At 49.6% G+C, this 18015-nt stretch overlaps 2 protein-coding genes across 3 annotated transcripts in view; one reads left to right on the plus strand and one right to left on the minus strand.

The window, feature by feature from the left end:
- Positions 1–15186, minus strand: part of NDUFB11 (NADH:ubiquinone oxidoreductase subunit B11) — a 50399-nt gene extending 35213 nt beyond the window's left edge. The window contains exon 1 of the mRNA XM_083421192.1: positions 13605–15186. Coding sequence (XP_083277318.1) covers positions 13605–13802 — 198 coding nt within the window. The 5' untranslated portion in view covers positions 13803–15186. The remainder of the gene's footprint in view (positions 1–13604) is intronic.
- Positions 15187–15285: 99 nt separating this feature from the next.
- RBM10 (RNA binding motif protein 10) overlaps positions 15286–18015 on the plus strand; it is a 44091-nt gene continuing 41361 nt past the window's right edge. The window contains exon 1 of one of the 2 annotated variants that reach the window (XM_083420975.1): positions 15286–15426. The gene's annotated coding sequence lies outside the window, so the exon portion shown is untranslated. The remainder of the gene's footprint in view (positions 15427–18015) is intronic. The other variant, XM_083420974.1, reaches the window with a different exon arrangement.

Raw genomic sequence — 18015 nt, forward strand, 5'->3', positions numbered from 1 at the left:
TTTTCTGCTTGGCAGGGGGTTGGACTCGATGGCCCTTGTGGTCTCTTCCAACTCTATGATTCTATGATAACAAAGGAGCATATTGGGGCCGTGAAGAAGACACAGCTTGGCCAGTGCCACACTGATTACTGGAAGCTCCAGCAGACATTGCCAACATCCTTTCAGCTTAGCTCTATAAAGGACAAAAACTCACTCACTAAAAAATGAAAAAGCAGAAGTTTCTTGGAATTCAACCATGATCGCACCTGACAACTCTGCCTGCCATTTACTGAGAAACAAGAGCACACACATGCAGCCATAGTTGAGTCAGCAATTTTTTTTACATGCTCAATCGGTAAGTCCTACCAAGGTTGCCAGGGAGCCATGCTGCTACTGAACTCGGCCTTGTATTCTGCAGGTCGTCAGGTGCCTTGTGGGAGAGACAGTTCTTCACCTCACCCCATTCCTCTCTGCAGATAGAAAACCAGATGCCCCCCAGAGGACCTCAGACTAGCATGGCTGCAAAAATCACTTCCAACCAGCCACTTGCTGAAAAATGTATTGCTCCCAAGAACACCAAAGCCGCCCCCCGCCCCAACAGCAGCACGCTGTATCTGCCTAGCTCAAGGAAGCTCAAGTTCTACTATTCTGCATGATATAGATATGCTGTTTGAAATTCCTTAAAAAAATTAATCCATCCCCACATCCAATGTGCAACACAACCCACCGGCCCCACGCCTGACACAGCTTTACTTTTAGCCCCTGAAAAATATGTCTTAATTCTAAATGCCCCTTTATGTACTTTGAAATCTGATATCCCCAGAATTCCATCTTCTTCATCCACTATGGTTCATGTGTAACATGATGTCTAACTAGAGTATTTCATTTTTAAGAGAGTCCCAAGCATGAAACTGCCCCAAGAGAGAAAAGTGACTGGAACCAGGAAGCCAGCTTTTCCTGATAGAGGAAAAGAAATTGTAGCAGCTAGAGATGGCAGGAGGAAAAGAGATCAAGCCAGAATCAGGTTTCCTGCTACAATGTGCAATGCCGAGCTATTGTTTTAGACACAAACTGCTCAGAACAGCAAGACTCAGTGTATTTATTAGTATTGATAGAGGTCCTTAAGAGCTGTTAAGGGGAATTTTCACTGCATCAAGGATACCATCCTATTCAGCCTTGCTTCCCTAGCATGACTGCATTTCAGATGATTCCTCAAAGGAGCAGGTGGCACAGAAAGTCATGAAATCTGTTTCCTCAAATATTTCCCAAGAAAGGCTGGAGTATAGGCCACTAATCATGCATCAGGATTAGGACATACTGCCTTTGGCTTGCCTGAATGACTAAGGCTACTAACTCAGATCTGTTTAAATTAATCAACCCAAACCTTTAGCTGATTAATTTGCAAGGGGGGCAATTTTAACTTGCAAGTTTGTGAAATAAGGAGAGCACACCGGTTTGCTTCTGAAGCAATCTTGGTTCCAGTGTATCATTGGGGAATAAATGAAGAGAGGAAACAGTGGTGATGCTCCTTCCTTCTAACCAAGAGACCTTTTGGCTAGGAACCTGTATGTTAGCTTCCACTTTCTTCATTGATCTCACCACACTGTCCCACCTAAATCCATCTCCACCTGGCTGCAACAGAAGGAGAAGAGACACACAAAGGATTCCACCGTTGGCCTGGCTGGAATCAACGGCCATTTGCTTCCTATTCCTCCACCACAAGCTGCTTCCTCAGCTGCCATTCCAATGGATCTCTAGAAAAACAATTGCATAACTTTTGAGAACCGGCACCTGCATTTCCTTTCTTTGCTTCCAGTTACTTTTGAATTGTGAGCCTGTGGGCAGAGACAATTCACAATTTTCAAACATCTCTACAGTGCCTAACAATATTTTTTTTGGGGGGGGGGGAAGTGTCTCTTTATAAATGATTAATAATTACTAGGGTTCTGGAAACATATTAAAGTTTAACTGATCAATCACTGATGTAAAAAAATTCCTTTTCTACCGAAACTGAAAAAACTAGTGTTAGAAACTGGGATAGAAATGCTAGGAGTCATGTGGCTCCTGGGATGCAGGTTGTGGGTGCCAAAACAAAATGTCTTTCTCTCTTTTTTTGGTACCCCCACTGCCAGACTAGGCAACCCCATGGGGGGAAAACCTGCTGCCGGGCGAATCAGGTAGTCTGCAGGTAGGACGGCAGCAAAATGTGTGTCTTTTCCTACAGCGCTATCCCGCCAAACACCTGATTCACCTGGCAGCAAAAAATTCTCTCTAATCCTATATCTTTTGCTGCTGGGTGAATCAGGGGTTGCTGCCACTGTGCCCGGAAGACCAGCTGACTACAGCCAGGCAAGTGGAGACGCGAGGCACCAAGGGTGGCACCCAGACATCTCCATCCAGTTGCAAATGGTTGGTTACCAGTCACAAAATGTGACTGGTGTGCAGCTAATTTCAAACACTGAAACTAGTCCACCCCCACCCATATACTATAGCTTGGGATGGGCAAACCTATAAGACACAGGTTAGAAGGTTATCCCATATCTGCTTAATTTACAGATACCATGCCATCATCACATCCAGGTTAAACTACTCCCAGCGCATTCTACATGACGCAGCCTTTGGAAGGTGTTTGGAAACTGCAGGTGCTGCAGAATGCTGCAGCCAAAGTACTGATGGAAGCCTTTTCTCCTTTTCCAAAGCATAAAATGCCATGTTATGTGACGTTCACTTGACCACTGTATTCTTTCCATCTCAGTTCAAAAGGCTGGCTATCACTGAACGCTCTAAATAGTTTTGAGGAATGGTGCTTAAGGACTACTGCTTTCTCCAGCATGATGCTGGCTGACTGCTAAGGTCTTTGGGGGAGTCTCTGTCCTGTCTCACAACACTGTCAGAACTGCATGGAACATGATACTGTCAGCTGCAACTGTGCTACACTATGGAACTTCTCTTTTCTCTGGCCTTGCTCCCACTTGCCACATATGGTTGCAGGGATTGTGGCATAATACACTGCCCTTTGTGGGCTGACACACTGGCAGAGGATGGATCGGTGCTGAAGAGAAGTCACTGAAGACATAGGGCTGCTCCCAGAGCATGGCTCCATTTCTCCACAGCCCTCTGCCAAGTCAAAGAAAGCACTCAATGACACAGCCCTGTAATCGCTCTCCCCTCTCAACCTCAAAGTTGGCCTCCTAGCAAGCCCAGCCAAGAACCACCCACCGAAAGCCACAGCAGAGAAGGCTGGAGAGTGACTTCAGCTCCTTGCATTCCACAAGCCAATGATTTCTACATGTCCTGTGCCAGAGAGCTTTTTGGAAACAAAAGACGCTGAGACAGGAAGCGAAGCAAGGTGCCACGTAGAGAAATCTCCCTCCAGAGATCTCAGCAGGCAGTTGGTGCTTCTCTACCCCTGAAGACCAGCCCCCTGGTGGGCAGGGAGGTGGAACCCCTCTCTCCTTGGCAAAAAATTCCTCAAGTGGAAATTTATTCTCTCCTTCCATCCTGGCCCCTCCCAACCCATCAGAAATACAGCAGTCACTCCTGTTAATTTCCCCTGGGTCTAATAAATGGCTACCCCCAGGGCTCCACAGTTGCTGCCTCAGTGCTGACACTTGAAGAGCCTGTGTAAACCATCGCCTGGAGCTACAAAACCCAACTCCTGCCTACAGATGCAGCAATCAATGCCTCCTGCTCATATGCAGGCAGCCCCCCCCCCACTCCCAGGCCCCCCCCCCTGTGCTGGGCGCTAATTATGGAGCCAGGTTCAAAACTGCTCCCAAGATGCTCAAGCGTCTCATCACATTTCCATCCAGTGCAGACAGTATGAGTCTGTTCCAGCTCCTGGTTAATGTCACTTCAGGGGTATACAGAGAGAGCGGCTGCTAAAGTGAACCTGGCAGGAGATTTATGGTAGCAGTGCTGCTAGACCGGGAAAATCTCATTTCTCTACAGAAGGGGCTTCTTCATCATTCACTTATTGAGAATGGAAGTGGACTGTGGTCCCAGCACTACTGCTATTTAGGGTAAAGGCACTCGGAGATAAGTTAACTGTCACTGCTCAATGCACGCATTACACTTAAATTAGGAGAACGTGAGGGTCCCTCCGCCCCCCCACCTCAGTCCAGTGGATTTGCAAACTGGTGTGGACTAAACAACAATCAGCCAACAGGTCTGTGGAGATGCAATCTAACCAAAGGAAGCTCTGAAAGTGAGATGAAGGCAGGGCCGGGAGGTAGCAGGAGCATGAGAGGCCACGGACTCCTTACCTACTGAGCCTTCCTGATGACACAAGCCTAGAGAGCTCCCTCTTCCTATGGCAAAGTACCGGAAGGTCAACGGCTACACATGCCTGCAGCCCACACTTAGATCAGTGGTGGTAGCAGCTGGATGTTTCTGGCAGGGCTGTGCTCATGTCCCAGGCTGACCCAGGGGCGGAGAGAAGAGATTGTGATCCCTCGTAATTTTCCTTCTTTCAGTTCTCCCAAGCCTCCCTTTTGTTATTTCCCCAGCCCTTGATATTTAGACCATAATCTCTGCAGGGCATGACTTGCCTTTTCTGACTTCCCATGTACCAGGAAAAACCATGGTTCAGTGGAGGAGAGCCTTCTCTCTAGTTCAATTCTTGGCATCTCCAAGCAGGGCTGCCTCAGAAAGATTGCTGTGAAATCCCAAAGAGCCATTACCAGTCAGTGCTGACAAGGACTGGGGAACCCGGTACCCTCTAGCTGTTGCTGCTGGACCACAACCCCCACCATTTCTGACCATTGGCTCTGATGGGTAGGAGGGGAGGGAGTTGGAGCCCAATACCTTCTGCAGTAGCACAAGCTCTCTATCCTTGGTATAGACAACCCTGAGCTAGATGGGCCAAGAGGCAAGGTTCTGTCTTTGTGTAACAAGAGGGTTAAACACAGTGGTACCTCGGGTTAAGTACTTAATTCGTTCCGGAGGTCCGTTCTTAACATGAAACTGTTCTTAACCTGAAGCACCACTTTAGCTAATAGGGCCTCCTGCTGCCGCCGCGCCACCGGAGCACGATTTCTGTTCTCATCCTGAAGCAAAGTTCTTATCCTGAAGCACTATTTCTGGGTTAGTGGAGTCTGTAACTTGAAGCGTATGTAACCTGAGGTACGACTGTACACGCTAAAGCAAGACTCTGTTGTTGTAGTTTCTCTGAAACCAGGATACAAAACATGCAAAAATAAAAGTGAAGCCTATACAGCCAGCTTAAGATCATGGGAGTGGTGGAAGAGGTGTGAAGACAAAGATGAATACACCACAATCGGGACAGGGGAACCTCAAGCCCAGACAGCCAAATGCAGCCGCTTCCAGGCACCTCTACAGCTCTTGTGCCTCTCCCTAGACTACATTTCACCCCGGAAGTGCTCTTCCCCCACTTTGAGTGCTCCTGCCTGACTGAAAAGAGTTCTTGTACTGGGATAATGTCTCTTACTTCCCTGAATGGAGGACAGAGAATGCAGAACCCTTTGGTTTTGTATGGGTGCAATGTAACCCATTGTACAGGTTAAGAGTCACCTACCACTGACAGTTCCCACACAAAAACCAGAGGGTTCTGCATTCTTTGATTGGCCATGGCTCCCTGGCACACACAGGATGATGGGAACACAGGATGGCAGTCAGATATTGTGCTAAGCTCCTTTTTTAAGGTGTGGCTATGTTGCTTTCCCTTGACCCTTGTTGCCTGTCTACTGCTTTCCTCTTTGCTATATCCGCCTATTTTGTCTGTCTACCCCGCCGCAGGGTAGCGACCACCTCAGGGTGACGGATTTGGGATGTCAAAGACAGATGAGTGGAGGCACACAATTTATTGTTGTTGTTAAAATTTGTATACCTCCCATCCTTATTATTATTAAAATTTGTATACATCCCTATACCCACAGGTCTCAGGGCATAAGATTGACCCCAAAGAACCATCAATTGTGCAGTAGTCCTGTACAAGCACCACAGAAACGACTGAGGATTGAGAAAGAGCATGGGGTGGCCCATGCTAATTCTTCTTCTTTGTCGATCACTTGTAAAGAGTAAGATTGTCTTCCATATACACAGTTTTAACAGTGAGTCTGTAAGTGACTGCAGAGGCCCATTCCGGATCCACACGTACTTCCACAGTGTGGACACAGGTTTCCGGGCGGGAGTTGATCATGGTGAGGGTTTGCCAAACGTGCTTCTCTCTTCGCATGTTTCTCCCTTTCGTCCTGAGTTTGAGTGTCTTCAAAACCTAAGACACCTTTGGTAAAGGCTGTTCTCCAACTGGAGTGCTTGCAGGCCAGTGTTTCCCAGCTGTAGGTGTTTATACTACATTTTTGAAACATTTGCCCTGAGACAGTCTTTGAACCCCTTTCCATTTTTAAGCTTGGAATAGAGTAGCTCCTTTGGAAGATGAGAATCAGGTATCCGAACAACATGACCAGACCAACCAAGTTGCTGTTGAAGAATCATTGCTTTGACACTGGTGATCTTTGCTTCTTCTAGTACACTGGAATTAGTTTGCCTGTCTTCCCAAGTGATGTGAATTGATGGAATCTTTCGAGGGTTGGAGATGGTGTTTATAAGTGGTCCATGTTTCACAAGCATACAGTAAGGTTGATAGTACAGTAACTTTGTAGCTAATTAGTGGGAAGGTGGCGCCGTCTGAATTTTGCAATCTAGATCAGGGGTCAGCATAGTTACCACGCCTTGGGCCGGTGTCTCCAGCGCCAATCACGTGGTGGGCCAGAGGGCGGGGGAGTGTGTGCCCATACACATACGCACACGCTATTTCTGGCGCACTTCCGGGTCGGAGAAGCACCAGAAATAGCTTGTGTGCATGTGCACGGGCCTCCTCCAACCCAGATGTGCACCGCAAATAACGCTTGCGCATGCGCACAAGCTGTTTCCGGTGCTCCTCCAACCCAGAAGTGGGCAGCAGTGCAGTGCCGGTAAGAGCGGGCGGTGACAGCGGGCGGCAGGGGTCTCAGGATGCCGGATAAATGAGTCCCATGGGCCTTAGTTTGGGGACCCCTGATCTAGATAGAAAAAATGTATTGGGCTGATCCTGATCCTGCTCTTTCCTTTTCTTTGGCAGGAAAGAAACAGAGCCAGGATAGGTCTAAAGAACCAAAGACACTCTGAATGTAGGCAACAGAATATTAGGGAGGAGATAGAACAGAGCAAAGGTGCAGCAGGCAGGTGACCCACGAAGAATGCCCCTGCAGAAGGTACACCCAGCAGCCAGCTGCTCAGTGTCTTCGAGGACCAGATATCCCATCTGTCCTTCCAACAGATGCATTGGCTCAGAGCCCAACCCATCAGAGCACATACAGCTCTGCCAAAGCCAGAACTGAGGCTATCATCACACCCTGCAAAGCCCCAGCTGCTCTGCAGCTAGGATTCTTCTCATCTGGGGCATAGCCTTGGAGCTAGAGTTCCTAGGAAGGAGGGAAAAAGATGTGAAAGGCCTCAGCGGTGGACAAAACAGCTCTCCGTATTTCACCAGACACAGCAGTCCCGGTGGTGCCTCATAATGCAAACAGCTCTCCTGTCTAATAAATCTGGCCCTAGTCCCAAGGGAAGAGACAGGGGCAAACAGTTCCCTGGTCCCTTTGGCATAGCATGCATCTGTACTGCTGCACCATGCTCCTTCTGGCCCACATAGTTCCAGGCAGGGATTAGCCAATGAGCTCTAAAAACAAAAATGTGGAAGAGTGGTGCCAGATGCAGCTGCTGCTCATCAGACACAATAAGAAGACTGCTCAGCTCTATTAATCATGGAGACCTTGCTATTAAATAACATAGAAAGGGGAGGGGGTGGGGAAGTCAAGAATTTGAAGCCTAAATGCAAATCCTCTCCCTTCAATTTACTATCCTCTCTTCCCTGAAACCATAAGGCAATCTTGGCATCCCTCCAGTGTGGTGTAGTGGTTGAGAGCGGTAGTCTTGTAATCTGGGGAACCGGGTTCGCGTCTCCGCTCCTCCACATGCAGCTGCTAGGTGACCTTGGGCCAGTCACACTTCCTTGAAGTCTCTCAGCCCCACTCACCTCACAGAGTGTTTGTTGTGGGGGAGGAAGGGAAAGGAGAATGTTAGCCGCTTTGAGACTCCTTAAAGGGAGTGAAAGGCGGGATATCAAATCCAAACTCCTCTTCTTCTTCTTCCAACCATCCAAGTTCTCTCTTGCTTTAGCTGACCACTAACTTGTACCCTTAAACTTATACCAGCCCTTCTACTTCCTTTATTTTTATAAGCCTCTGTGGAACTGTACAGTGCGGTGTACAGAGCAGGTCTTGATGGCTGTACAGAATGTAGTTGGTGCAAAACACAACACCTCACTTCTTAACATGGGAGGCTGGAAGCTCATAAAACTCGGCAAGGGCTTCTTTATAGCTTTTCTTGTACAATTCAACTCATGAGCCATATTTAACTAAAGCCAGTGCAAATAATTCTGCTAGCACAAAGAAACTCCCCTTCCACGTGTACCCCAAGCTGGCAAATTGGGGGGAGCCCAGAAGAGATTTAAGGGGGCATGGGAGAAGAGAGTGGGAGAAGGTCCTGTTGTGCAAGAAAAATCTTTGAACTGATGGAAATTTAGCCACAGTCTACCAGTGTCTTACAAATCTTCTCCTCTGTTTATATCCCTGGTGATTTTTAAAGATCTGCAATTACCTTCATGGCATCCAGTGGTGCCCTCTGATTTCCACTTGTGAAATGGGATGTGCCCTTTTTGTCCACTCCCTCCAAAAAATATCATCTCCAGAGGGTCTCCCAACCTTCCAGAGCAGTGTGCACACTGACTGAACACCAGCTTCAGATACATCACTACAATGGCACTTGAAGTACTAAATTGAGGCTGTGTTTAAATACTGATGATTAATGTAAAGAGACAGTAGACAGGAAACTGGGGGGGGGGGAGGGGGACCTGTCTAGCATAATGGAAAAATGGTAAGGTAGATAGGAGGATTACTTGGTGAATTTTCTGATGAAACTTCTTCCTAAATTGCCCAGAATACAAATCAAAGTGGCAGCCCCTCTACACACAGACAATAATACACGTTGCAAATCCATGCAGCCTCTGTTCTTTCCATGCTGCTTTGTCCAGATCTGTTCATCTATCAGGCCACCACCCTGCAATGGTACACTTCCTCTACTGATGGATGCTAAATAGCTAATAACAGGTTAAGAAAAAAGAAACCGCTGTGCCCAATTCTGGAAGAGACTGCACCAGCCTATGCCTGTGTTCACACTTTGGCACAGGCTTACTGCTTCAATACACAATTCTCATCATAAACATTGACAGAGAAAACATAATGTCAAAAGAACCCTCCCAACACACATACTCTCTCCCTCAACCTCATGGGATTGGAGCTTGGTTTTTTATTAAATGCCAAAGACAGATAAAAGGTTAGAAGGGGGAAAATGCCTCCCCCTGCCCCACCAGCACCTACTGCCCAAAGAATGCTGCTTCACACCATTTTTTTGTATGGCCAGCACTCAAATCTACTGAAGTGCCCCTCCTATTTGATGGGTCCTTTGCTGGTGCAAGTTCCAACAAAGGATTCAAGACAGGGAAAGGTAACAACTGGTGGCCTAAGGACTTTCCGTTTGGCTTGCAGTAGAGACCCACATTCCCAGGGCCCTTCTGATTATGCATCACAGCTGCTTCTCCCCACATAAAGCCAGGACACAAGCACAAAGTCAGACTTCCAACCTGCTGCATGCAGTGAGAACAACAATGGAGGTTTACACACAGTCTTTTCCCTAATGCACATCTTAGCTGTTCACTCATGGAGGCAGGTCAAAGGCTCTTCAAAGCTTCCACCCTCACATGTCAAGAGTAGCAGAGGCTTTCACAGGGCTCCTCATTCACCTGAGCTGGGTCACTCCCCATTTCCCTGGATCTTGGGTTTCACTGGGAGCAACTTCTGATAGAGTCCTGATACCAAGGTCTAATGAAGGAGGGATTTAATGGGCCTTTGCTTGACTGGCCAGAGTTAATTCCAATGGTTCACAACACTTCACTCAAGACAAAAATGTGTTCCCTTTTCAACATTACTTTGCCAGAAATTGAGCAGAATCATGTCTCCTCCTGAGACAGAAGACAATGGATAGATTGCCCTTGTCACATGCATCAATCTCTGCATACTTTTAATCCAATCTCCCCCAACCTGGTGCTCTTCAGGTGTCGTGAGACTCTTAGCCAGCATGGCGAGGGATGATGGGCGCAATGGTCTCTGGAGAGCATTAGGCTGGAGAAGACTGCTGTAACCCAAGGAAAGAAGAGCCACAACACTCCACTCAACATCACATACCTACTCGTGGCAAGCCAGTGAAAACCAGGAGTAACTGAGGTTCAGTAAAAAATGAGAGAGGATACTACAGGTGTGTAGCTAATGCAGAAGTGGCAGCAAGGGAGGAGAAAGTGTTCCCATAGGTGATGCCAGCGCAGCCCTGAGGACCAACCCCTGCCCAGCACCTGGGTTCCCACCCATGCAGCACAAATGGCTGCAAACCTACTTCAGGCAATAGATTTTCCTCTTAGCCTTGACCTCACTTCACCAGACAATGAAACAGCATTGAACTGAACATTGCAATAAAGCTCACGGGAAATGTGAATAACACTAGCTCTCTGGCCCTGATATTTAACATTTCCCTGAGGCACCACAGCTACAGAGGAAAAAGAACAAGCAATACATGGTCATCTATGAAAGAGAATGCCTAGCCTAGCTATGGCATGTGGATTCACAGCACCACCTATTGGCAAGATGGTGCCTTGCACAAGCCACTATGATCGCACAGGATGGATTTTGGTTGATCACACTATGGCTAGGCAGCCTTTGTTCAGGGCTCAGCTGTGGGAGGGAGCAAGCTACGCCTTCGCTTTCACCATCCCCTGAGCTCCAGAGCACACGCCTCTCTCACTTCACTCTGCTAATGAAGCTGCCCTCGGCAGGGTGATGCAGGGTTGCGCCCGTGTGGTGGGTTGAGGATGCAGCGGTCCCCCTCGGGGAAAAAAGGAAAGTGGAGCCCGGGGGTGCCGATATTCCATATTCGGGATGAGGCTGGATAAAAGGAGTGTGCCTTTCCTTCCTCCTCCATACAGAGCTGCCTGTAGCTGTCGCCTTGGCGATACGTGGAAGAAGGCGATGGAATCGACCATAAATCCATGCTAAGGAAAGAAAGGGGTTTTTCCTGGCCACCAACAACGCTTTACCCCTTGCCCCTAAAGCAAAGAAGTTGAAGAATGACAATGGGAGTGTGGTAGATCACTGCCAGTTTTTAATACTAGATAGTAGATCACAGCCTACTTGAAGTTGGACATGCCTGCAATAACGCACTGCGGATGCTGAAGAACTAAGAACTCTGTATTGTGCTTCAGAGCCCCAGCTTTAGAAATATGCACGGCAAAAAAAGGCCTCAAAATAAGACTTCGAAGGAGACAACTGTAAGTGGAAAGCTGCCTGTGTGCTGTCGGGACCTGGTCCTCAGTCCTGTTTTCTCAAATGCTTTGCCACATGGAAGAAAGGAAGAGCTACTAGGCAAGAACCTTCTATGCTGGTGCTTCTCACACTCTTTTCCCTCCATGGACCACTTGAAAACTGCTGATGGTCTGAGCAGACCACTTAATTTATCTGTTTGCTGTAGCAACTGTCGTGCACTACTCTACATGCTGTTTGATTTTTAATCACATTTTGTTGCTTATTTTCTCTCTTTTATTTTATTTTATTGTACTACAATTTGCATTCCAGAGTTTAAACACAATATAAGAACTAAAAGCCACAACAAAAATACAATTAAAAAAAATATCTTGGAATATTTAATGCCAACATGCTGTGTGGAACACCTGAATGAACCCCAGTGGGCCTATGGTCCAGTTTGGGAAACCCCTGATAAAAGCCTTTGCAAGGGGTCCACTGATATACAGATGAGAGAAACAGACAGGGAAAGGAAAGATTGACTCAGGAACAGCAGCAATCTTTTTGGAAATGGGAATCAGCTACAACAGAATCGGATGAAAGTAACAAAGCATACAGGAAGCTTTGATTTGTAAATTTTGGAATCCTTGTTATGAGATCACTTTGTGTACTAGAAAACAGAAGCCACCCCCGCCATGACCATTGGAAGTTCTACTCAGCCTCCTCATCTGGTTGAGCTGTGTATATTAATGAACTGAATAGAAGGAAAGATTACGACTCATGGGGGTGCAGAGAGTGTATACATGAACTTAAGCTATTTTGTTAATGTTGTTACTATTGTTTTAGAGATTCTTAGAATCGTATAGATTCTAAATAAGTATCTGGTACCACACAAGTGTTCCAGCAAAGTGGAGGGACAGAGGAGCACATATGGAAGAGCCTCACAGGAGTGACATTCCCCATTCAGCTTCTTTAGGTAATCCTAGGTTTCAGTGTTATGAGAGGGAGAAAAACTTCTCCCTATCTAGCACACTATTGAGATATATACAAGTGTGCACAATATAATGGCAAGCAGCATTGCATATTGAAGTGCTATCCTGGGCTAGTTTTCACATAGCATTAGTTAAGAAACATAATGAATCTTTCACGGTGACAGATGGAGCTCAAGTGACTCTAGTTTTAGTCTGTTGTAAAATCAATGATTAATTTGGGCAAAAATTACTGTAATCACCAAGAACATGAACCTGCGACACTTTTCAAAAATTAAGAAAGTCCCCAAGCTATCTTCAGCGTGCATTGAATACCCAGTACAACAGTGATACGCACAAGTGAGTCTGAAGCATTCACTGAAAGTGAACCACAACCACATGGCAGAAAATCTGCTTTGCACTGAGAAGGCGTCATGCTCAATCCCTGACACTTCGAGGTAGGGCTGGGAGAGACTCCTCTATCCTACAGTGCTACTGCCAATCAGTGCAGACAATACTTACCTGGATGGAACCATGTATCTGATCTCAGTATAAGGCAGCTTCCTGTGTTCCTATGCCACTGTTGGAAGCACCTACCACTTAATACTTTTCAAAGACAGAGGAAACTCCCTGTATCATTGATCTGTCCCTTGCTCTCTGGCAGTGGCACTGTCCTGCATGCAGAGGCAAGAAAGAAATGGAAACTTAGATACAGGTAGGTAGCCGTGTTGGTCTGATGCAGTTGAAATAAATAAAAAAACAAAAAATTTTCCAGTAGCACCTTAGAGACCAACTAAGTTTGTTCTGGGTATAAGCTTTCGTGTGCACACGAAAGCTTATACCCAGAACAAACTCAGTTGGTCTCTAAGGTGCTACTGGGCACTGGAATCCTGCAGCACAGCACAGGTGCAGGTCCCTGAAGCATCCACGCTGCCCAGAAAACACCCAAGAACAGCATCCCATGGACCAGGGTCAGCAACCGCCTCCCCCTGCATGATCCCCAGGGGCAACGGATCCCAATGCTGATCTTTATTCCCTGCTTGCTCCTTCTTCCCTGGGTGTCTGTGGTTCGCCCCCGGTGACAAGACGTTTGCCTGGGACATTCAAAAAGCCATGTTCTATTGCCCCTTGCAGGTAGCTCCCTCCGCAGAGCTCGGGGTCCCATCTACTCTTCCAGGATCCCCGGGGCTCGTGGCCCTGGGAACTGACGGGCAGGATTCGCGCGTCTCGCCCCCCCCCCCCCCGCGCTCACCTTCATGAAGACGGACACCCCCTCGTCGTCGTCGTCGTGGTGCTTGCGCGGAGGCGCCACCTGCGCGGGGCTCGAGGCGGGCGGCACCTGCACCGTCGCCGAGGAGCTGGCCGGTCCCCCGGAAGAGACAGCGCGGGCCGCCCGGGCCGGTAACCCCAGCAACCTCTGCACGCCCGCCAGCCGCCGAAGGGCCGCCATGGTCGACAGCGCCGCCGGAAGCGGAAGTCTCGCTGGGCGGAAGGGGCGGGGAAGGAAGGCGCGTGGGAAGGGCCGTGGGTCACTCTCCTGGGGGTTTTCCGCCAGAAAAAAAGAAAGGCTTTGGCTTGGGGGGATCTCCCGACCCTGCCTAGGATGGAGAGTCTCTCCTGCAGCCCGAGGAGTTCCGCTGAGCCCTCAGACTTGCTTCAAGGATAAAGAGGCTACTGTAACTGGTGTAAAAGAACGTGTGGGGGGAGGGGTCCCCCTAAGCCCTAAAATTAATAAATGCTAGATTTCGGGTTGTTTGCGATATGAAGAGAGAATATAAGCTGCAAGGGAACTCCTGGGCTGCCTTTTGCAAACCTGTCTAGCTGGCGGAGGGAAGAGCAGAGCTGTCAGCATTACGAGAGAGCCACCGAGGCTCGTCCACAACTCCTGGTCCCAGGTGGGACCAGGGTAGCTGCTCTTGAGTGAAGGAAGGACTGCCTGCCATGCTCCGGACCCCCTCCATACAGACGAATAAACCCTATTTCTTAAAGCACGAGAGTCTCCACAATGTCGTCCAGAGAAATTTTCTTCCAACGAAAGGGACACCGACCCTGTGCGGGCGCCTGTGACCCCATGCGATCTGGCCAATGCTTGGCAGGGAGAGGGGGCAGGGACTGCTCTTGCCCCTGGATATCTGGAATATATGTTGGCTAGAGAGAGAGGATCTATTATCTATATTGAAAGTCCACGCGCCTCCTGGCGAAAATTCCAGACAGCTTCCCCCACTACGGCTTCTGAGATTTCAGCAAGGAGGGATGGGAATTTAATTCCAGCTGCCTGCCTTCTCCCCAGGGGCACTTGCGGATCAGCAGGTCCGGGACCAAGCCTATGAAATCACCGGCGAGGCCGCGGTGCTGCGCTCCTCGTGGATCTTGATGCGCGGGCTTCTGCTGCCTCGGCCCCCTTCTTTCCCCGTGGCGGCTCCCAGGCTGTCCCGCCAGCAGCCCCGCGAGCCAGGCAGCCTCGGGCCAGCTTACCCTGGGAGCCGCCTTCGGGCTGAGGGGAAGGCCCAGCTGCACAGCGGGGTCGGAAGCCGTTTCCCAGGCCCGCCAGCCGGCCGGGGAAACGAGGGGGCGCAAGGGACCCCAAGGGAGCAGGCGGCAAAGGACCCTTCCCTTAGAAGGAGCGAGCAGCTGAGGAGCGCGCCGATGAACGGCGCTGCTTAACAAAGATTCTCCCGAGACGCCGGGAAAGGAGTTTATTGCGGGCGCCGAGACCCTTAAGGGAAAACCAAAACCCGCCCGGAGCTCCGGATCGCGGCAGCCCAGCTTAAAAGGACAGGACCACCCCATGATCCTTTGCGGGAGGCCACGCGCGATAAAGCGGCGCCGGAGCCCGCCTGGCAGGGAGGCGCGGGCTGGTCGCTGGACGAAGCGAGCTCTGAGTGGCACCGGCTTCCGCCAATCCCGTCCGGAGAGCGGGCGGTCGCTGCGGGGCCGCCGCGTCCAATGCGCGCGGGGCGGGAAGGGTGTCCGGCCAGCCAGTGTCTCCGGAAGGAGGGGCTGCGGAGGGGCCGCCATTTTGTGAGGCGGCCGCCGTGAGGGGCGAATCCCTTCGTGAGGGAGGCGCTCGCCAGGTGAGGAAGCGGGCGAGAGACGGAGGCCGCCGCGGAGAAGGGAGGGCGGCGCCGGAGGAGGCGAGGGCCGGGCGGGGCGAGGGCGCCTGGCGAGGAGCAGGGGCCGCGAAAGAGGCCCTCGGGCGGCGCAAACGGCCCACCGCGGGGCGGGGCGTGTGGGTCTGGTGCGCGCGTGTGGATCCGTGTGTACACGCGTGTGCGCATTATCTCGTGCTGTTTCGTGCTCTCCCTTATGAGCAACAAGCGCGCCTCGGATCCCCTTCATTGGCTACAATGCCACCCCTGTGACATCCTTCCCTCTGTATGCGTAAGACCAGTAAACAGTCCTGTGGTGCTGAAGAGACTTGGACATTATCTCACATGATTCTGTGACCCGCAGCAGAATTCATTTGGAGAGTTGTTGTTGTTGTTGTTGTTATGAAGGTTTGTATACCGCCCTTCATCTGTAGATCTTAGGGTGATTCTCTTCATTTGCCACACATTGACCCAAAGGCTCATGAGTGTAGGTGCTGGAGTCAAAAGGGTGTGCAGTGGGCGAAGGATCCCTGGGAGTTGCAGAGAGTCTTGTGCCCCCCCCCCCCCCGCAAAAGGCTACCTATAATTCTCACCATGACTATTCAGAAGTCAGTCCTGTTGAGTAAGATGATATTTAGTCCCAGGTCAATTGACTTCCGATTGTGGCCTAATTTAACTTGTTGTGGAGTATTTGTTTTTAATTTTAATTTGTTTTTGCTGGCACAAACGAACATAGTGATCTTTCTGGATTTTAAAACAGTGACAACAGCCACAGTTATAGGTTGTAAATGCAACTCCTTCCCCACAGAGGTGCGTCTGCCATCTTCATTATGCAGCTCTCAGGGAATGCTGAACGTGCACTTTTACCCTTTTGACACTTGAGGTGTATATTTCGAAGACTAATCTTATTTCTGTGGTTGTAAGTTGTTTTAAACTGTTTTTATATTGTGTTTTAATGTTACAACTCTCTCTGGGACTTTGGGTGAAGGGCAGGCGATTAATAATAATAATTCCTTTGCTTATTTAAGAACTGTAGGTTATAGTTTTGTATTTAAGTTTTACACCTAAATAACTCTTTGAAATATCTTTGTTGAATAATAATTATTTTAAAGTCGGTAGCAGTCAGCTACTCCAGGAGCTGGAAATCACCTCAAATTGGCGGATTGGTGACCGCTCCTTCCCCTTTTCCCCTCTCCCCATGCCATTACCGTATTTTTCGCCCCATAGGACGCACTTTTTCCCCTCCAAAAATGAAGGGGAAATGTGTGTGCGTCCTATGGGGCGAATGCAGGCTTTCGCTGAAGCCGGGAGAGCGAGAGGCTTCAGGAAGCTATCCGCAAGCCTTGCAAGCCCTGTGGGAGTTCCCACAGGCTCACAAGGCTTGCGGGCAGCAGCCTGCCGCCCGAAGCACGGGGAACCCTCCGGAGGACTCCCCGTGCTTCGGGCACGTGTCCGCAAGCCTTGCGCGCCCGACGGGAGGTCCCGCCGAGCGCGCGAGGCTTGGGGCGGCAGCCTCCCGCCCGAAGCACGGGGAGCCCTCCGGAGGACTCCCCGTGCTTCGGGGGTGTGTCCGCAAGCCTTGCGCACCCGACGGGAGGTCCCGCCGAGCGTGCGAGGCTTGGGGCGGCAGCCTGCCGCCCGAAGCACGGGGAGCCCTCCGGAGGGCTCCCCTTGCTTCTGGCGGGTGTCCGCAAGGCTTGGGGCGGCAGCCGCAGCTGAGGGGGGGGGAAATAATTTTTTTTTATTCATTCCCCCCCCCCCCAAAAAAACGAGGTGCGTCCTATGGGCCGGTGCGCCCTATAGGACAAAAAATACGGTAATATTGCCAACACCACCAATACCCCCTGTGCCCCGCACCTCCATGGAGATCCCCATTCCCACACCAACACTGACCTAGACGACATCAAATCGCATTCCCCAACTATCCCAACAACCCACAACCCACACTCTCAGCCCTCCACTCCACTCCAAGGACTCCACCCATAACAAAAGAGGGGGGAAAAGACCACACATACAAAAATAGACACACACACACACAACACCTCTCCGTCTCCTCCTTAATCATGCAAAGGCAACAAACAAGCAGGTAAAAGAAAAGGAAAACAAACAAACCCATACCAAGTAAAATAATACCCCCAACCCCAATAAAACAAGCCACAAACAGGCTAAAATCTGACACACAGCTAGTACAGTGGTGGCGCTAGAGCGTGCCAACACCCATATTCCCACCCCAACATACCAACGATGTTAATAACACACAACATTGCTTATAAACCTTATACCCAACACAGGCGTCATAAACAATGCTTAACACTGTCTCACAGACCACTCCCTATTGCAAATGACAGGGAGGACAGCCTGCCCTTAAACAAGGCCTTCCATGTCAGCTGAGACCCAGGACCAACTGGCTAGAGACCAGATGGTCCGAGATACCCCAAATAAACACCTATATAGGCTACTTTCTGTCATCTACTCCCCTTTTTTTAACCCAAATCTAATCCTAACCCCCCTCCCCCACACACACTCTAGGTCAACACACCTTAATAGGTTCAATAGACAGTGCAAGGTGAGAGA

The sequence above is a fragment of the Podarcis tiliguerta genome, assembly GCF_965153285.1.
Source record: "Podarcis tiliguerta genome assembly, chromosome: 17".
NCBI classification, from domain to species: domain Eukaryota; kingdom Metazoa; phylum Chordata; class Lepidosauria; order Squamata; family Lacertidae; genus Podarcis; species Podarcis tiliguerta.